This window comes from Heloderma suspectum, chromosome 2, assembly GCF_057233095.1.
Source record: "Heloderma suspectum isolate Gila_16-S chromosome 2, 16-S_ref, whole genome shotgun sequence".
Classification (NCBI taxonomy): domain Eukaryota; kingdom Metazoa; phylum Chordata; class Lepidosauria; order Squamata; family Helodermatidae; genus Heloderma; species Heloderma suspectum.
In genome coordinates this window covers 297,247,935-297,269,701 of record NC_139459.1, presented here as the reverse complement: position 1 = coordinate 297,269,701, position 21,767 = coordinate 297,247,935, and the positions used below count along the sequence as shown (strand labels likewise).

The 21,767-nt window shown below is 40.3% G+C and overlaps 1 protein-coding gene across 2 annotated transcripts in view; it reads right to left on the bottom strand.

Annotated features, from left to right (window-relative positions):
* Positions 1-21,767, bottom strand: part of CACNA1D (calcium voltage-gated channel subunit alpha1 D) — a 302,650-nt gene that overhangs the window by 105,609 nt on the left and 175,274 nt on the right. For both annotated transcript variants that reach the window (XM_084832473.1, XM_084832474.1), the window contains exons 10-19: positions 19,862-19,949; positions 18,990-19,016; positions 11,545-11,705; positions 10,438-10,663; positions 10,082-10,289; positions 6,306-6,426; positions 3,676-3,790; positions 2,545-2,614; positions 1,711-1,780; positions 420-564 (exon numbers count right to left, since the gene is read on the bottom strand). In XM_084832473.1, coding sequence (XP_084688599.1) covers positions 420-564; positions 1,711-1,780; positions 2,545-2,614; positions 3,676-3,790; positions 6,306-6,426; positions 10,082-10,289; positions 10,438-10,663; positions 11,545-11,705; positions 18,990-19,016; positions 19,862-19,949 — 1,231 coding nt within the window. The remainder of the gene's footprint in view (positions 1-419; positions 565-1,710; positions 1,781-2,544; positions 2,615-3,675; positions 3,791-6,305; positions 6,427-10,081; positions 10,290-10,437; positions 10,664-11,544; positions 11,706-18,989; positions 19,017-19,861; positions 19,950-21,767) is intronic.

Below are 21,767 nucleotides of genomic sequence, written 5' to 3'. Positions count from 1 at the left end.
GGATAATATTAAACAACTATCGGCTACAGCCTCTATTAACATGTTAATTAGACATGATATCATCTGAATTGGCAGGCCTATGACCACAAAGGGTAGTATCCAATGTTAGTCCTACTTAGAGTAGACCCTTTGATATGAATGGGACTTATGTTTGTCATGACTAACTTAAGTCCCATTCATTTCAGTGGGTCTACTCTAACTAGGACTAACATTGGATACTACCCAAATGCTATATCAACCTACTAGCAGTTCGTTCAGCAAAGAAATGACCTATCAAAAGAAGCAACTTTATGTATTTTTGTCCAATTTTGCTCTAGTTGAGGTCAGCAGGAGTTCTGTTATTTATAAGAAAGCCTCGGTGTGGTATTGATATTAAAAAAAAAATCAGTTGAAGTGATATACGTTAAAAGGTTATTTACGGGTTTGTATTGCTGAAAATAAAGAAGGAGCTTCCTTCAGGAATTGGTGTCATCTTCTCCTTCATGTTAAGTTCAGATATTCTTCGGGGTCGAGGACCAGCAGGCACTTCTGGCTGTTCTTCTTCCTCCTCTTCCTCTTCACCTACTTTAAATTGAAACTTTATTTATTATAAAATAAAATAAAAACATTTTGTAACACTATGAAAAACTGGTGCTTGAAATAGATTATATAGCCAGACACGTAAAACAAATGCTAGTGAATATAAGAACATTTCTGGAGTTCTCATAAGTATAGTTTGTTAACCAAAGTTCAGTTATTACATGGATAGACAATAGACATGGAATCAATTTGAAAGTCTTATCCACAGCTTCTGGCCAAGGACAAGTTTTCTAGGCTGCCTGCTCCCTCCATGTTCTGCGCATAATGGGTCACCATTCATCTATTCATCTGTGAACCTCCCACTGTCTTGTGGGCCAGATCGTCCCCTGTGAACATAGCCAAAGGGAAGTTGTCTGTGCATAGCAGAAAAATTTCTTCAGCAGTCAGGATGTAAATAAATAACTTTTTCCCTCAGACCGTGGAATGCTGGTAAATCCCTCTGTAGATGCTACTGCAACCATAGTCCTTACATTATATCTGTCTCCTTTATTTAAAGGCACAGATCACTGAAAATGTGCCACAAATGTACCGCACATGTGCCACACATTTTAGCCACTAAAAGATACTGTTTCATATTTCTTTTCAGTGACAATATCCTGTCAGCAAGTAACAGAGAGGACCAATAGCCTTGCTGCCAGGATGAAAGTCTTACTGCAGGGGCAGAAGCCATGGTGCTCTTCCCTGCATATTATAGCCTAGCTAGAGGTATAGTCTGATGAAGGAGATATAGAGTTGGACCCAAAGGCTGTGTGAGCAGAGGGCCACTTGGGCCAGGGTATTTTCTGCCCCTCCCCAATGCATCCCCTTAGAAAGAGTCTCTGCAGAGTCGGCAGTGGGCGGTGGGTGTTCCTGAACAGAGTGGCCTGTGGTAAATAGTGCTGCAGGTTGAGGGTTGAATTTCCCAAAATCAGGTGGAGGCATCTTCCAAAAATCATTGTGTGAAAAAGTGCACAGTATCTGAAGAATTTTGGTAATCTAAAAAAAGCTATTTAATCTACATTATTGTAATTGCATCACCCAATATATTTTATGAAAGCTGAAATTGTGGAAATTGACGTTGTTTCTTTTCATTCATATTAGCTGTGGTACATTTGACCCAATATTTTTCAGCGTACATAAGGGAACTATTACCTGGAACATCACAGGGTGGATAGGGATCTTTGTCTTCATCTTCTCCGTCTCCATATTCATTAATTGTAACCTATAGTAATAGCAAACGGAACGCTTCAGAAGGAAATTAATTTGGTAATGAAGGGTCATATATGTTGTTGTTATATTTTAAACAACAACAAATATAAAGTAAACCTAAGAAGTAAATTGATACAGCACACTAAACCAAGCCCCCGTCCACCATCCAACCCCTATTCCTACTCTTGTCAATGCTCAACACCCCCATTTTTAATTCAATAATTCTGGTTGAATAAATCTAAGAAGTCAACACTGCGCTTAGTGTCTCCTAGTGCCCTATACAGCTTCGGATAGGTCAGGGGCCTTCATTCTGATACCTTTAACCATTAACTGAAATTCCTAATATATCTTTTTAAATCAATAATAAAAGCTAATTAAAATGTAATAAAGATATATTCTTTTAGAAAAGAAACCTTCTGCCCCATCTATTGTTTTAATGGTACTGTGCAAGGCCCTATGGAAATCTAGCTGATCCTAAACATGCAGTCAAGTTAAGAATGTGAATCTAATCTGCACGTAAACTTGCACAGGGGACAGGGGGCACACGTGTTCAGCAAGGAACTGCCCTTGCTTGGGAGGACCATAGCCCTGAAGCTTGATACAAAGAAGTCAGAAACTTCTGGCATATAAGGAGACTCAGTCCATTCTATCCACATGACAATCCTTATGAGGTACAAACCACGGATGGAGAATAGTCAGTGCAGAGTATTACATGGCTGGTAGGCAGGTGTCTGTGCATTCCTGAACTGAAGAACATCTAGTATGCAAACAAGGTACCTTAGTCTCCTTGGCCTTCTTTTGTTCTCCTTCTGGTTTGTCCCCTTTTTTATTATCCAAACTCTCTTTTCTACAAAGACAAAAACAAAACAAAAAACAAAAATAAAGCAATCTGTATGGCCAACTACTGATAAAAACTGAAAATACAGCAACAGCAACATCTACTTGGAATACTACTTATAGATGGAATGATATGCCAGTTACATGGCAGCATGCAAGATCTTTATAACTTCATATATTTCAAATAACACTGCAGAGTTTGTTTGATTGATTGATTGATTGATTGATTGATTAGCCGCCCATCTAGCAAGCTACCCAGCCACTCTAGGCAGCATACAATACTTTAGGACTGCTTTTAATATTTTCCTAGGTGTGTGCACTTGGATGTAGTAACAACAATACGCCAATGTAAACACCATGATGTATGAAGATGTGCCTATTTTATTGTATGTACACATGGTAACTACCATGCTGTCAATTATGGCTTACCAAAGCAGGTACTTGGTGGAAAACAGACACGTACATTATCTACATGCATGAAGGAGTACATTTTTCCCATGCAGGAAAAATATAATGGGTTAAGCTGCCCTAATTACAATCAGACTGAGCTTGTCCCTAATCATGTACGAAGTGGGGTACACATTTGAGGAAATTTTAAGAACAAAAGTGGTGCTCAGGTGGGAGGAAGTGATAAACTTTTCCCTTCAATATTCAAAGTGAGGGGTTGCAGACAGATAAGCAGTGGACAGGTTCTGAATTCCCTGCCTCTCACCCATTTTGTTCTTAAAATTGGACCCCAACCCCCTGCCTTATACACGACTGGGGCAAAATTTAAACCTTGCTAGTGCATTCATACATGACAGATTATCACAAGCTAACCAACTTTGGTGGAGAGTTGAACACTGTCTCGCAACATTTTTCAGGACCAAAAGCATATCTTTACCCATGTCTACAACTTACTTATAATGCTAAATGTACTGTTTTAATAGTGACTGGACCTCCTCTGTTCACACCAGCTTTCCACATTGCTTATAATGTCCCTGATTCTTTAAGGTTCTTTTCAAAGAAGTCATAAGAAAAAAATCAAGAAAGCTGCAAAGGTCCACATGTTCTGTGCCATTTCTTCAGTACCTGGCGCTCTTTTTCCTCTCCTTTTCCTCTGCTTCTTCTTTCTGAGCAGTGTTCAGACTTTCAGCATCTGCCAGGTTGTCAACCGCAATGGCCAAGAAGACATTTAACAAGATATCTAATTGAAACCATTTTAAGGATACTACATAGGTATTGCAATCTCTTCCTTGCCAACTGGGAAACATATGAATTCCATGCTCTTAAGTTCAGCGCAGGGCATTAGCAAGCTGATATAGTGGTGCTAAAAAAAACCTTTTTATTGGGATAAATTAAATCAAAGATCCTATCTGACATAAAGACAGGTAGATTTGTAATTCTATCATAGCAAATTAGCAAGAGAATTTCTACATCATGGAGGGAGCAATTCTCTGGCCGCTAGACAGCGGCTAGAAAGCCATAGGATATCGTGTTATCCGGGAACCAACCTCAGAGCCAGCGCTCTGAGGTCAGTTCCCGGAGAACCGACCTCCCCACACTTCTGCGCTGCTTCGGAGGCAGTGTGGAACAATCCCACCCTCTGCTCTCACAAGAGGAGTACGGAGCAGCTGAAAAGGGCGTGGCTGGGGGCGTTCCGGGGCAGGGAGGGTGGAAATGCCTGTACAACACATCCAATGTGTCATACAGCAGCCTCCTCCCCCACTCTGTCCTCCCACAGCTAGACAGCTGCAATTGGCTGTCTAGCTGAAAATGCAGGGCAGAAGAAGTGCGGAGGGAACGATTCCCTCCGTGCTTCTCCTGCCCTGCTTTGGATAGGCAGTCGCCTCCGAGTTCAGAGGCGGACACCTACCTGGATAGGATTGCACCCTTAGTTACTTTGGAATGTTTGCCACATGTCCTTCTTGTCGGCTTCCCACAGGAATCTGGTTGGGTACTGTGGGAACAGAATGCTGGACTGGGGGACGGGGGGGCCTTTGGTCTGATCCAAGTAGGGCTCTTTATGTTCTTATGTTCTACAGTTATTACATTCCATGTCAAGTTCTCAAACTAGCATGAGTTGGTCAAGAATAAATATTCAATGGACAATTCACCAGGAAGTCCTCTTTCACATATTCAGCTGAAATGACATTCTTCTCTTTTCTCTAAATTCAAAACATAGGAGAGAAATATAGATTTAAACAACTGCAGCAACATTTAAAAAAAAAAAACCTTCCCAATTAGAATTAGATGCTGATTTTACTCCAAATTGGCTGCTATTTCCATGCAATGATACAGATGCTCTGACATGCATATACTTCTTCATTATTAGGGACCATCTCGTTACACACAGAGGTATTGTTTACATTTTCTGTCTTTTCTTTTTTTTTTAATCACATAGCTTAACATAATTGCAGGCATAAAATGAACTTCATAACTGATGTTATTCTTAACACAACGCCAAATATCTTCCCAATCTTTTTCAACAATCTACAATTCCACCAAGTAAGAGTATGTGTATGTGGCAGAATTCATGGCCATTATCCGCTGGGAGATCCATAAGGTCTAGGGCAGATTCTCTGTGATTTATAGAGAATTTTTATAGAGAATTCTAACAATTCTGTTTGCTCCCATCATTCTTCTTCCCCGAATGTGTCATACTGGAAGAATAAATGGTACCTTAAACATCATGAGATCTATTCCGAAGAGTGATTTTACTGGAACAAAACCATGGTTCTGATTCTCACTTTGCAGCTACTGCATCGCCTCTCCATAAGACCCAGGAAACAAGTCATCATGTTCTATTAAGCCAAATGCATAGTCTTCCTATGTCCAGCCCAGCTAGAAAAGAGGTAACAGGAAGGGACAGATGGATGCACTGTTTTTCCCAGGCCTCGAATAAGTCCTCCATCTCTCTTATGGTATCCTAAACGTTAGGATCTAAAGGGAAATGTGAGTAACCTTCTCCCTTCTTTGGCAGCAGAAAAGCGCAAAGCACAGCTGATGAAGACAGACTGGTGAAGGACACGGCACGTTCATTTCCCCATTAAGCAAAGAATAGGAGAAAGAAATGTTTCACCAGGTTTGATTATAATCCTACTAAAAAGCAGGATTATAATTCACATGGCCAATGAGACATTGTTCTTTATCAACAAATATATTCTCTTATAGCAAACTGAGTTGTTGAGTTATGAAGGCTGTGTAGCCAAAATGGCACCATCCACATACAAGAGGGAACTCCAAAGTTTGCAGAAATAGGAAAAAATATTTAGGGGGAAAAACGTAAGAGGGCAAACTGTCACCACCATCACCACATCAGCTGAATGAATACTGAACATGCTCAGTGGCCACAGGATGCCAAGTGTCTGTTGTGGGGGAGGGGGAATGGAATAGAATATATTGGAAGAGGGCATGGCTGGCTGTACCCTGATCAGGGCCACTCCATACTGCACCATTTTGTTGCAGGTTACATTTGTATTCCCTACTCCTCATTCTCAGTTCTATTTCTATAGTTTTTCTTAACCAAGAACAGAATAAACAAATCAGAAATTCCTGGTAAGAAGACCAGATTCTTTCCATACATTATTCTGAGAATGCGGGGCAGGGAGAGGTAGGTGAAGTCAGAATACGGGAAAATCTAACCTATTTGATATTAATGTTCATTAGATTTCACATTTATGATCCAAAGAATAGACACCATTTTTAAAATGAAAGGATACAGTTACCACAGATGAAGAGGATAATGAAATATATACAGACTACCATTCCTGATGATGATGGGCCACCATATGCCATAATGCCATCATACATAACAGCATTCCAGTCTTCACCTGTTAGAATCTAAGAAGTGGATTCCTTATTAATGAATATAACATAACATAACATTAAAGCAAAAATGTTTTTATTTAGTTCACAACATAGAAAGAAATATTCCATTAAAATTGCCATGTTATAGCTGCAATTATTTTTTACAATTAACATCGTCTGTTCTATTTTATTTATTCTCTAATGCATTGTTTTTAAAATAAGGATATCCTAGAAACTAAGGTTTAGTTCTACCAAGTTTTACTAAGCTAAAGCTACTTTGCCAATAAATTGTATGTACATTTTGGACAAACATTTTAAAAAATAAACTGCTCAATTTGGCATCTAAGTGAACTTTTAGGACTATTTCTGAAATTCCATTTGTTACCTGCACCACATGTCCCATGTATCCCTGTGTATGCACTCATATATACAAATGTGATGCATGAAGCTCATATTAATACTAGCATTTATATCATGCATTTATTTTTAAAGCTCTTCACAACATTACCTCAACAATTCTTACATCAGGCATAGGAATTAAGCTAGTGGATTGTCTAAGGCCACTCAGTGAGTATGTGACTGACATATGATTTTAACAGGGAACTTCCTGGCTCACAGCTTGTACTCTTAGCCATTATGCCGTATCAGAAATCACTGGAAAAAAGGATCTCTGTGATCTTCAACATTGTTGCCAGCAGAAACATGATTCCTTGGTTCATACTTTATATATACTAGTATGTACTTGCCAATGGCTGGGATGACTTAAATGAACAAAAAAATTAATGCTCGAACTATCCGAAGAGTGGCTTTGGATGTGACAAGCCAATGAGACTGAAGGCAGGAATGATTTGTGCACCCAGTCTCATTGCTTCTTAAGAACAACCAAAAGCACCCTTAGAGACTAACAAAGCAACTTAGGGAGAAATCCTACATATGTTAAAACAGAATAAAATCCTACAACTCCAATGCAGAGAGTTGTAGGACTTTTTCCTGTCTAAACATGCATAGGATTGCACCCTTAATTTCGTCAGACACTGAAGTGCATTTGGAAATTTCACTGAAAGTTGCAAAAAGCTCCTGTGAAGAATCAGGACGTCTATTCAGAAGGCTAATATACCATTTTTACAACACGATTTGATCAAAAAAGTAAAATGATCCACTGCAAGCAATGTGATAATTGCTTAACAATGATAAGATTCCTCAAGTGAACATGAGATCAAGTGATTTATGTACACTGAAATCATTCAGATATAATGATAAACTATGGTTTATGGTTACACGAGCAAGCCTCATGCTCGTGTGCTCCCCCTCCTGTAGAGCAGCTGCAAGGAGGTGATAAGAAGCGCTGGCTTCTGTTTTCATTTAACCTCAGTTTTGCATTATGTCCAAACTGTAAACCATGGTTAATCTTAACTATCTTTTATTGAAACAAGCCAGCTACCTAAACTGAGGTATGGTTGGCTTTTTTCTTAAATCATAGTTAAGGCTAACCACAGTTTGTCTAAATCAGACATTATGTTAAATGGTGGTTAATTAAAAATGGAAGCTACAGCTTCTGATCTCCTCCACACAGTCAAGTCAGAGAAGGGGAGGGTGGGGGGCTGATGAGTCCAAGGCTTATTCATGTAGCAGTAAACCATAGTTTATGATTACTTCCAAATGTAGCCACTGTGTAGTGTAGGCTGGCAAGTAGCCTCACAATTTCGCTTTTAAATTCGGATTAAAGTCATTGCACATTAAGGAAATGCAGTATTTCAAGAAATCAGGCCACTTCCTGTGACCTACAAATATGAATTCAAGAGCCTGAGTTCTAGAACACAAGAACAGGTTACATTTGCACCCAGAGATATTAAAGACACTTAGCATAAGTGGAAATATGTTTCGATTAAATTTAATATGAACAATTTTTATTTGTTTTCTCGACTAATTGATGCTGCAGAACCGAAGCCTAAGTGGAGTCAAACTCTAATGACAACCACATCTAAGGGGATCTCAGCATTGTGAAAATGCACTTGAATATGCAAGAAGAACTACTAACAGATAACAAATGTATAGTCTCACTCCAAAGACCACTTCACATATTACATTTTCCAATATGGAGACTAATCTCCGTTGCAAAAAACGCATATTATTTATAATATCCAAATGATGATACAATTTGTTGCATTTCTCAGGGGCAGGGGGTTTACATTTCAGATTCAAAGATGAGCAAGCCACCACAAGCATCAGCCTCCTCTTTTATGTATCTATAGTCCAAAAAGATACTCATGGTTAACACCAGACATTAGAAAAATATATTTCTGTAACATCTTCAACTAAGGCTGAAATCCTATGAACATTTACTTGGGAATAAGCCCAACTGAATTCAGTGGGACTTACCTCTGAGTAAAAATGCACTGGGTTGCAATGTAAGGCTGCCATCCTACTCATATGAACTTGAAAGCAAGACCCATTAAATCAATGAGACTTACTTCTAAGTAAACATGTATATGATTGGGCTCCACAGTGTGTTGCAACAGCTAATAAAGGCCAAGCAAGAGATATACATACCAATTGCTATACCAATTATACAATTGCTGTGTAATGCCCCAAGCCTTGAAGATATGCTAGCAGTGCAGGGACATCATTCTGGCACCACAGGAAGATAAACAGAAGGACATGACTAAGAATAGGTGGTGTCAGGTTTTAAGACTGGTTTAAAATTACAATACCCTGCCACTAACAGTAATGGCTACAATGTAGTAAGCCCTTTTACTTGTATGTAAGGGCTCATGTGAATCAGCAGGTCTCTCTTCATTCCTTCCCTGAAAATCAGGTGGCCCTCTTCCTCTCCATGCAGTACCCCCATCCCATTTGGGGGGAGGAGGAGCAAGGGGCAAGATCCAACATCCCACAAGCAGACTTCCACTTGCACAACAGAATGTTCCTTTCCCAGCCGCACACCCCCAGATCTGCTCTGCCAACCCTCTAGAGCAGATTTTGGGGGGTGCAGGGAGTGCAGAGAGAAGAGGACATCTGTTCTGCTTACAGATGCTATTCTGTTGGCAGGTGGATATCATTGGATTTCATAAGAAGGAAGGAAGGAAGGAAGGAAGGAAGGAAGGAAGGAAGGAAGGAAGGAGGGAAGGAAGGAGGGAAGGGAAGGGAAGGGAAGGGAAGGGAAGGGAAGGGAAGGGAAGGGAAGGGAAGGGAAGGGAAGGAGGGGGGAAGGAGGGGGGAAGGGAAGGAGGGGGGAAGGAAGGAAGGAAGGAGCCCTGCTTCATGTGTGAATCTGCACATATGCACCTTTGGATTATAGCGTAAGTTCAGGATAATTTACCAAGATACAACTTTAAACGTGTGAAATATAGTTGTACAACATAGTTGAACATAAGGGAAGATTTTTTACATTCAATGACTTTCCATGTTTTTTCAGCTATATTTTGGATGAACAAAGACAACTTAATATTAAATGACGTTAACATAAAAGCTATGCTGCATAGATAGATTGAATACATGATATGAACAAATGGTACAAAATGATGCAAAAATTACCAGAATATTGACTTTAATGAGCAGAATGCTATTTAACACAAACAGAATTAATAGTAGTTGTGATAGTGATTTTTCTTTTTTTAGGAGACAGGATTATTTAGACAGTTTTGTTGTTCAAAGATAAAATGTTTTATAGTGGGTGAAAGAAAGTTACCTGGAATACAGTTAAAAGAGCTTGTGGGAAATTATCGAAGGTGCTCCGTTTTGTTTGAGTTTCATCAAAATTAAATTTGCCTCCAAACAGCTGCATTCCAAGCAATGAGAAGATTATGATGAAGAGGAAAAGCAGAAGCAACAGTGAAGCAATGGACTTCATTGAGTTTAACAAGGATGCTACCAAGTTGCTCAGGGATGTCCAGTGCCTATAAATTAAAATGCGTGTGTTAACAAAAAAAAAACCGTAAAAGAACAGTGCGTGATGAAATATTACAAAAGAGCTGCAGATCATACAAGTGTCAGTAAAACTTAGCAGCAAGTAAAAAAGAAAAGGTATCCTTGAGTTCATCTTACCTGGTCACTTTAAAAATACGGAGGAGACGGACACAGCGGAACACTGAAATTCCAAGGGGTGACATAATTTCCAACTCCACCAAGATGGTTTCAACAATGCCGCCACAGACCACGAAGCAGTCAAAACGATTAAAAAGGGACACAAAGTAGGACTGCAGGCCCAGACTGTACATTTTTACTAACATTTCACAAGTGAATAAAGCCAGAAGAACTTTGTTTGCAATATCTGGGGGAAATATTAAGAAAATTATATTGATTTATATGCCTCTGATTTTATGTCATATGTTGTGCAGAAAGCAAGCAATGGTTTTGTTCCATTTTTCCCTCTTTGGGCAAACATAGCCCTAAATCCCACATTCTTTCCAAGTTAAGATTATGGCAACTTATACCTACAGAAACATAGCTGAGGAACAAAGGAGTTCAGGCAATAATATTTTAAAGTGAATTTTCATTTCCATCTTTTCATATATTGCATATTTACCTTTAATATGGACATGATTCAAAGCTCAGTTTGGTCCTGATGTACGCACCAAGCTTGACACAAACAAGGGCTGCCTTATCAATTCCTATAAGTTAGCGACTAATGGGGAAACCTACACTCCGAGCATACCCAACTGATAGAAGTCAACAGGACAGCCCCTGCAGGGAGCGCTCTAAAAGTCAACTGCGAACTAGAGTCAGGCCCTTAAACATGGAGGAGGCACTTGCCAAGCAGTTTACATGTGCAACTTTTAAAACAAAATGTACAGAGCCTGCAAACTCTGTGGCTGAATTCAAAGTCTGTACTAGATTCAACACTGGAGGTGCTGAATTGCACTATACAATTGCAGCCCACAACCCATTAGTCTATGAAGTACTACCATTCACTTAAAATCAGCCTAATGTATGTGTACTGTGGATTGCAATCCATATAATTTGGCTATACTCTGACTGTAACCAGAACTAAAATTTGCTCATTCCTTCCCGTTGTTTTTGTCATAAATTTAAATATCTTAAACATCGAATGACTATAAAATGTAGAAAAACAAGAGTAAAGGCTCAGTATGAATCCTATAACAGTTTTCCATTGGCTGTTGCATGAAATAAGAAAGTAATATTTCATTTTACCTTGTATTTGTGTCAACCAATCAGGCTGATTGTAATGCTCCGATGAGATAGTTAATGTGTTCAGGAAGACCAGTACAATAACTAACCAATAAAATGAAACTGATTTCACAGCAGCTCTACATCTTCTTCGATTGAATCGGTTCCATCGTCGCCAACGTCGACTAAAATTTAAAACAGTGAAGTATTACAACACAGAATAAAATTATAAAAATAGGCTGGAAGAAAATTTCTGCTAAACACATCTGCTAAATGTAAAGAGGTCTCAATCCACTGCCTTGATGCCACCACAGAAGAAGTCCTCCCTTCTGCTAACTCACCATAACTCAGACAGTGGAGAAATACAGCAAGGTCTATGTTAATGAACTCAAAGGTCAAGCACATGTGTATGGGTATAGGCAATTCTTAAGATACTCTAGTCCCAGGTTGTTTAGTTCTGGCATCTGCATTCTGGACCAACTGAAGTATCCAAACTGTCTTCAAAACCAGAGTTATTATAGTAATCCACTCTGAAAGTGGCCAGTGTGGATTTTGCACCACTAAATAAAGGGTTGACACCATCCACTGTGACAGTGTCAACCATATATTTGGAGGATTTCAGGCACTCTCCTCAATATGGAATATCACCTATTGTATGTTTTGAGAGTTCCACATTCAGCAGTGAGTATACATTCCCCTGCTGCACAGAGATCTCTGGACTGGGGCCAGACATTTAATCTCTCTCTCTCTCTCGATATATATATATATATATATATATATGCATGCTCTAGTAAAGATTATGCAGTTTAGGATTACTTTTAAATTAGTTTAGGCTTAAAATTAGACCCTGAGTCAGGCATATGATCATGCTTGTTTCCAGTAAATAAGGAACAGCAAAATGGAGTGGTGTCAGGATCTAATCTTCTCATACTACTGCCTTGCATGTTTTATCTATTCCTGTAACATTCTAGATCATAGACTTACAAAAAATATGTTTCATGAGGTTTCTAATACAGACATTAATTTGGAAATATACGACATCTATGTCAAGAGGGCCAGTCCAGACATTTAAGACCTGGTAGAAACCTCCAAAGATTAGGGTGCACTGCCAAACTTTGGGAGCAAACATTCTCTCCATTGCACATAGGGTTGGATCCAGATTTAGGTGCATACAACTGAACTGGTGGAAGTGGACTTCCCCAACCCCTCCTCAGCCCCTTGAAAAGGCTACACAGAGGGTAGCATGGGGTGAGTTATGGTGTCTGGGGTGGAGGGGTGAACCCCCCAAATTGGGTAGAGGCACCATCCATGAACAAAGTCCTTCTGTCCACAGAAGACAGAATTCAAGCCCTTGACTGTAATGTGCTACTCAGGCAAATTCACTTTGAAATGTGAATATTTGTGTAATTTGTGTGTGGGGGGAATGATCAAAGAGGATCCATTTTCCACATATCAATATTGCAGTTACCTCTAGTCATGTGAGTAACCCCATTACCTTAAACCAGGACTGGCAAGTTGCGGCCCTCCAGATGTTTTGGCCTACAATTCCCATCAGCCTTAGCCCGCATAGCCAATGGTGAGGGATGATGGGACTTGTAGGTCAAAATATCTGTTGGGCCACAAACTGTCCCACCCCTGCCTTAAACAGAGTTACACATATACTTAATGTTCAAACAATGGCATCTCTCATTGCTGCAAACAATAGGGCATATATGGGCCTTAATATTTTTACTTTGACAGGGATTTTCTATGTACATACACACATACACCTGAATGAGTAAGGGACCATTTGTGCCCCAGACATTAGGAAAAGAGAAAGGGTCCAACAGGATTAAAATTCTACAAGCCCCTGCACTTATGCACTTGTCTATACAGCTCAGGTGCAGTTTGCTGAAGATTGAGGTTCACCTCAGGCTTCAACTCCTCCATGAGGCAAGAAGGCAAGAAGTGGCAAGAAGACTTGTAAAAGGGGCCACTCCTGACGAGACTAGGCAGCAGCAGAGGTGGCTTGTTTGCAGCAGATCACGGCCCAACTAGGTGACACATCAGACAGTAGCTGTTATAGCTGCAAGGGCAGCTAGAGTCCCTGACTTTTGAACCAATCCCTGCAGCTGTACCTTGAACAGCAGTTTGATCTCCAGTGATTAGCAGGTGATAAGGTTTAGTTCCATGAGATGTAAAAACTTCACCAACTGATATCTGCATATTAAACCTATGTTAGAAGGGCAGGTGGAGGACATGCTGTTTGCCTTGGTTTCTCTGTCCAATTTCCATCCTATTAGCAGCAGAACTCGAGGGCAGGGATAACTATTAACCCCCCATCCTGTCTGGCCTTTATTCCCCATTCAGAGTAGTTCCCTGTATAGGATGGCCTTATATGGGCAGCACCAAATTGACAACATACCAAGTGAGCAGGAGATCAGACTATCTCAACACTTCTTAGGTGTTCTCTCTGCAGTAGCAAGATGGGACTACTTCTTTGCATATGTATTTCTTCTCATCACGGAAGTAGCCACTGTGATCTTCTCTGTGTCCTTATTTCATGCATTACCCTACCCACACAAGTAATCCAACCCAGGACTTTGATCACGACAGGAACTATATTCTAAGAAATACTAGAGGCTAAGATGAAGTGGATACAAGCTGGGGCCCCAGAGCCTGTTGGAATGTACGAGTTAGGCAGCAAGGTTAAATGAATGAAGGTCTGAAGCTCAGGAAAACCCCAATTTCTCTAGGTTGATAGCAGAAAGTAGTTTAGTGGTTTCAAGACCGTTGCAAAGTTTATTGCACATACTTACACTATCTTTATTCTCATACTACTTTAACACTATGTTCGGCAATCTCGTCTCCTCTCATGAAATCCCATTTTTGCATTTAAAATTGTGAAGATTTCCCAGTTTATTTCTATTCTTATCCATACATAAAATAGCCATTTTTTGTGTGAAAATGACTCCTTGTGCAAGATTAAGACACACCTATTATGTAAATGTGACCTTGAGAGAAATAAGCATATGTAAGAACAACTGTTTAGGCAGATTTAAGACTATCTAATGCATGAAATAGCGTGACACTGAGGGTTTCAAAAGAACAGAGAAAACAGTGCAGGTTATAAGCCTGCATGGACCTGTTCTCATTTGAAACCAAGCAGCAAATGTTCTGTAAAGATCTGGCTCTTGGGGCCAGAAAACAGAATTCCTCTTATGACTTTTGAAATCCCTAGTGGTACATCTTTAAATACATCTAATCATCTATATAGATCTAGCTACAGTTGACTCCATTTCTATTGTCTGGGTGCTTCCAGATGAAGCTTTTATTGTGCAATCATACTGCCTCATTCATGGAATTTTCAGGGGGTCCAGATGTCATTGGCTTCAATTTGTAGACCTTCCTTATTTTACCACCTTTTTTTTTTTCTTATCCATTAAGGAAGAAAAGATGGAATAGCTACACAATGCCTTTTGATTGTTAGAGTAGAAACCCTCCATCTGGAAGCACCCACTGTCTTTATTCCTGAGCCTTGGGGAAAATAGTTTCAGATTCCTACTAGGACATATCCAAAGCTCAATGAAAGTGACATTGACAGTTTTAAGTTAAAGTTTAAAAGTTTGAAAGTTGTATAGACTAGTGAACTGATTGAAATTATAGAAAAAGGAGCAGATAAAATAACCTGCAGAAATGTTTTGGAAAGCTTTCCTGAAAGGTAAGAAGCATTTAGTGTGAACAAAGACAAAGATAAGAAACAAAGCAAGGCGCTTCAGAAATATGACTGATTTTTTATTGTGTTTGTAAATTTTTGCCTGAAGAAAAAGGGAAACGAACTTCACTATTGAAGGTATTAATAAACCATGAAATCTTGCTGGGTACACTTCAAAAGAAATTAAAATAGTTGTGTTGTGATTTTGACGCATTATTCTGAATAGCATGTAGCACAAAATGGTTTATAGAATTTAACTATATATCGCCAAAAGCCACACACAAAAAAACACAGAATATTACTTCAGCAATGAAAACCAATTGTATACAAGTTGAGAAAATGTATTACTAAATTATAGATTTACATTATATGAACCAGCCTCAGGCTCATCAACTCTCCTCTCCTCCTCCAGCACAGCTACAAGGAGATCAGAAGCTTTAATTTCTGTTTTTAATAAACTATAGCTTATCATTATGTCTTAACCTGGCAAAACAGTAACTGGGTTCAGACAACACACCACAGCTTGTCATGAGTTAAATAACCTATGATGAGCTGCAGAGCCCACAGGCACCACATTGAATATGAAATCTGTGCTCAGGGGGTTGTCATGTTGTGCAAACACAGCAAGTGTGGGTTATGCAAGGATTAAACAACTCTTGCATAACCCTAAAACAGACCATGGTTGTTTAACCCTTGCATTATCCATGTTTGTCAGGTTTACAAAACATGACAACCCCCAAGCAGGGTTTCATATTCAAAATGGCAGCCCCATACACCCCACAAGTACTGCAGCCTCACCATGGGCCAAATGCACCTCAAGGGGGCCGGGGCAAGGAGATGACACGGGTTGTATTGCAAAGGACACTGGAATATGTATGGGGAGTGGGCTGGAGTATTCGAGGACTGAGAGGGAAACAAGCTATGCTGAGCCACACTGGGCCCGTTTCATCTGTTGGGAATAAATGTGGATTGGCAAGTAAACAACTAACCCACAGTGGCTTATTCACCAGGGTGGCTACGAGCAAACCGACCACTGTAGTATATTTGAAGGAGTTTTATTTTCAAAGGCTGGAAGAAACAGAAAGAGCAACTGTCTTTTCCAACACTAGTTAAAAGTAAGTTCTTTTATAAATATGATAATTTGGGCATGGAAACGCAAAACAAATAGCCTTGGTAGGTTCAGATTTTATTTTTAACAGCCACAGCATGTTATAGGGTTGGGAGGTGGGTGCAGAGTTTCTCGAAGTGTTTTCAGTTGTCATCTACTGGTAACCATAGCCCATCATATATGCCCTATTGGGATGTTACTTAAACTGCTTACCTGAACATGCGAGTGGGGACCAGGGCTGCACTGTGTAGCCCCATCCCCAAACAAACATTGTTCATGTTTTACAAACAGCTGATATCAGAGAGGGAAAGAGATCTATCCATGTACTCCACAATACCACGGCTGGAATTGTCCAGACACAGTCTTTGGAATAAAGACACAACAGGTTGCAAACTTAGGCTGCAATCCTAAACATACTTACTTCTGAGTAAACATGCATAGGACTTCACTACCTATTAGTAGAAGTTATTCTGACTCACCAAAGGAAAATACATAGTAATAATTATCCAAAATAGTGTAGGAGCTGTATATCAAACCTGGCTTTACTAGAGGAAGACTTTTTCTGTTGCTTTTTTTCTTGGATTACACAATTCTTTTTATTTAAGAACTTACTGAATTGTGGACCAAAACAGACATTACCTTAAGGGTACAATTCTATCCAAGGTTAGTCAGAAAAATGTCTTACAACTTTTTTCTGTCTAAACATGGATAAGACTGTGCCTTAAATTTTTGCTCATTTTTTCTCTAGAGTAGGCCCAGAGGGCCCAGTTCAGACTGGGACCCTAGTGTGTGGAGTTAGGGAGGCTTTTAAGATCCAGATTGGCATTCTGTGTTTACTCTGGAGTAAAAATGAACAAAAGATATAGCTGCTAGATACCAATTTAGGGTGCAATCCTATGGGGATAGGCGGCTGCTTCCAAACCCAGGGGCGACTACCTATCCAATGCAGAGCAGGAGAAGCACGGAGGGGATCGTTCCCTCTGCGCTTCTCCTGCCCTGCATTTGCGGCTAGACAACCAATTTCAGCTGTCTAGCCACGAGAAGGAAGAGTGGGGAGGAGGCTGCCAGATGACACATAGGTTGTGTCGCACTGGCTTTTCCGCCTTCCCTGCCTCAGAACACCCGCCGGAAAGTCCTGTTTTGGCTGCTCCATGCTCCTCTTCCAAGTGCGGAGTGCAGGGCTGTTCCGCGCTGCCGGCAAGGCAGTGTGGAAGGGGGGGAAGGTCAGTTCTCCAGGAACTGACCTTGGAGTGCGGGCTCCGAGGTCGGTTCCCAGAAAACCACATATCCTATGGCCGTCTAGCTGCTGACTAGCAGCCATAGGATTGCTCCCTCCAAGTAATGTCTATTTTGGCCCTGTGTTTCTAGCCAAAATGAGTTTCTGTCAGGATGGAACCGAGGCTTCCTGGTTTGGTTTTAGATTCTGAGTCAGATTCAGAGGCAGAGCTAGAAGAAGCCCAGTTGAGACAGAGAGCAGGGGCAGAAATTCCCCAAGACTCAGCCTTTGTTGGAGGGGGAGGGAGCTTAGGAGTCAGGAGTCAAGGATGAATCTTCCCAGGAGCTTATCAAACAGTAGGCCCAGGTTCAGAGACTATCTCCTTCCCACTCCCCACCAATGGGAACACAGCCTTTTTCAGAGGGGGAGGGGGCACCAGAATTGACAGATCCTGAAGTCCGCTGCAGAGTTAAGCTGGCGGAGTTGAGAGGAGGTGGGAGGTGGTCCACCAGACTGGCTGTATGTCAGAAGTTGCATCAAGAGGACCCTCCCTGAAGGAGGAGTCCAGCAACAGCCTGTCAGGCATGGCGGGAAACCATTCGTTCAGTAGACAGGCAACTGCCTTGCTTTGTTTAACTAATTAGGCTTAGAAGACAGCTCCTAGTGTGAAGTGTTTTAACTGAATAAAGGCGCTGTGGATTGCACAGAGAGTTTCTGTTGCCTCACTATTCAGTGGGAGGGCTTGGAACCCTGGCAGTTCCCCATGTTCTTAATGAAAAAAGTATTAAGGAAGTGGTGCAGCCACAATTCCTGAAAATCACTTAATCGTCTCACTGTGTAGGAAGGGAATGTCTCTCATTTCCAGATAATAAAACCGGTTAAAAAGTGATGAATAGCCTGAGTAGATGGGCCAGATGTAATTCTTGTTTCTTTCCCTTTTCTTTAAGTATCTACATATGTTTCCCATCTTTTGACTCCCAGGGGACGGGGCTGCTTGGGATTGGGCAAAATAAAGAGTTAATCCTGCCATTTGTCAGTTCCTCATCACTCCCTTTCAAAGTGGTTTTCAAGGGGAAAAAGGGGGTGCATTGCCCTACTCTTACACATATTCACATTTAACATGTAGTTTGGCCCTCATGCAATCTTTTCTCCTGCCGAAACATTCTTGAAAATAAAAAGTTAACTGCTCACATGCTTGTTGCTAAGTAAACAAAGTAGTGGAGACAGAATTGTTGCTGAACTGCGAACAGTAGAATATCACAGAATAGTAGGGTTGGAAGGGGCCTACAAGGCCATCGAGTCCAACCAATACGATGATGTTCTTTGTATATTTACTAACACAGTTTTAAAACTCAGTCATATTCAACCACAGTATGTAAAGATTAACAGCACAGAGTCCTGATATAAAGGGGGAAAGCAATGGGTGGCAGGAAAGAGAGGAGAATACTGACCTGAACTTGGATTTTGAGATAACTTGACTAAAAGAAAAGGAAAACACATTTTTTAAAGATAATACTGAAATAATAATTTACACAGCTCATTCTCCCTTGAAACCTATATAGGAAATTAAAAGCATTTAAAATAATTTAAATCTTGGATGTCTGCTTGATACAGAGACGTTGCAGCAGTGTAAATTGCAGAATTATGTCACATTTCTACTGCTTTTGCTGGATCAACATAATAAGCAGGCATAGTTTACATGAAAACAAAACTATACCTTTTTGTACTGACCATATCATATCACAGAAGTCAATGCCAAAGCAGTTCAGAAATAGATTATAATGATAATTTCATGATTTAAAAAAGATGACATTTGTATTCTGCCTTTCCTCTAAGGTGCTTACAGCAGAATTTTTTTATCAGAACAACCCTGCGAGGTAGGCTGGGAGAGAGTACTTGCCTAACACCATGTAATTATCACAGTTCTAATGTACTTATTAAATTCAGAGATCTGTGCATCACTAGGTTGAAATCAATGGGTGACAACTCATGTTGATAATATTCATTTTCTGTACAATTTCTAGCAACTGAACACTCACTACAGAATCTTGTTTATAAAAGAAGTAGGAAAAGAGTACTAGATTAAATAAGGTTCAAATATATATTTAGTAAAACATATCTACACTTTTTAAAATACATCCACATTTCAGAGAACTCCATTTCTGGTCAAGAAATTCTTGGTCAGAATAACAGATCCATCATTAACGGCACCATTTCCAAACATATACAGCTAAACATGTAGTTCAGGAAAATTGCTCCTTTGCTCATTGATTGCTGTGAGAAAAAAAGATCTGACATTCCTACCAAGCCCATAAGTACTCACCACAAAGTTCCACAGCATGCTGAGTTCTCCCCTTCTCCAGCAACATTTTCAGTATTCACAGATTCAGTTTCACTTGCTTGCATACTTGCTGTTGTGGGATAGAAGAAATAATCAGATTCATAGTTGAACAAAGACAGTTATACTTTGCTGTGTGTGTAATGGACAGAAAGCCTGTGCTTCAAAGGTATTGCTTTTGTTATGACTGAAACCTGCCTTTAAAAAACTGGCAAACAAAAAAACCGTTTGGACTGAAATGGCTTTGTATAAGCCAAGTGGAAGTGGCTTCCAACTAGCCACCTAAGGTGTTTTTTTAGCCAAATCAGAATACCCCATATGGCTGAAATAGTGAAGTACAAAATAGGTCTCACCTTAAAGGTTCTAATGGATTATGGCCAATCCTTTAAAAGCTTAGCCCAAGGCTGTAACTCCACCCATCCCAGCCCCCACAAATATACCAATGTACAAACAGAAAAGTATGGCTGAGTCATGGGCACTGATCATCCCAGACGCCATCAGGGTAGTGCAAAATTATTATTCTGTAAGGCAAATTGCAGCAGCTTCCATTTTTCTATAACCTGGCATATTCACCTATGCTTATGTTGATATGGTAGCAGCTAAGAGATTGAGGCTGCAAGCCTATACCCAGTTACCTGGGACTATGCCCAATTAACTCAATGGGTTTTGCTTCTGAGTAGACATGTCTAGGATTGTGTTGTGAGCTACAACTAGTAGAAAGTCCCTGGTATGAATCTTGCCTTTGCATGAGCTCACTAGGTGGCCTCATGCAAGCGTCCTCCTCTCAGCCTTAGCTCTCCACCTGCAATATGGGGTAATAATATTGATCAACTTTACAAAGCTGATGTAAGGATTATACACCTACACACATACAGCTTCGACAAATGGAGGCTCTGGCAACCAGGTCCAATCAGTGCATGGAGGTTAGGGATGGGGCCAGTGGACGTAATCCCAGTCCACATCCCTGCTCCTACATATGTTTATTGTACCTACTTTAAGAATATCTGTGCAGGGCTAGAGGAGCAAGAATATTTCTACTAGTAGCATAAATTGAACGAATGCAGCTGTTAGAAGCTAACACATCATTGCTATGGCTTCATATGTCAGTTAAGGTCTGTGGATTGCCATTCCACACAGAATACAAAGCCAATTGTACTACAAAGGTCTACAAAGATAGGCTGACATCTAAAAGAGAACAAACAATAGATTGACTTTTAAGTTACCAGGACCAAGTGTCTGATATCTTAGCCAAGTTTTTCTAGGGACAATTCTGACAGCTTTTATTATTATCTTTGTACTTGTTCTAAATAAATTATTTCCTCAGATGGCTTTTTTTCCCTCTACAATATTTGTCCCTGCGAAAGTTTTGAAGAACAGCAAGGTAGAATTGTGCACAGTTTCGTTCTGCATTGACCCCAGGAGCGTAGCCAAGTCATTTATAGTGTTAGAGGGGCCTAGAGATCCATAATGCTTGCTTAAGGTCATTATTGGTGCAATTCCCATGCTAGTAAGCCTCTGAGCATGTGCAGATGAGTCAAAAGGCCGATAACAGCCTTTTTTGGTGCATTCCTTGCTAATGAGGAGAGTCTTTATCTCTGATGTGCCTGGGAAGCAAAGTCTGTTTACAGATGGCTGTGCCTGAGAACCAAACATTTCTGGCCTATGCTGAAAATGAACTCTAGGGGTGCGTGCTGCTGAAACACTGCTTATTGCTAACCTGTAGAGTATAAGACCCATGGTACCCAATGGCTCAGGGTTCAGAGAAGCTGTCTGATCCAACCATGGGGTATGCCTGAGTGCTGTAAGTTACCCAACAAAGTACTCCTTGTAAGTAAAACTTTGAGTCTGATTTATCACTATCTTGGCACTTCTAACCTAAGAGTTCAACGCC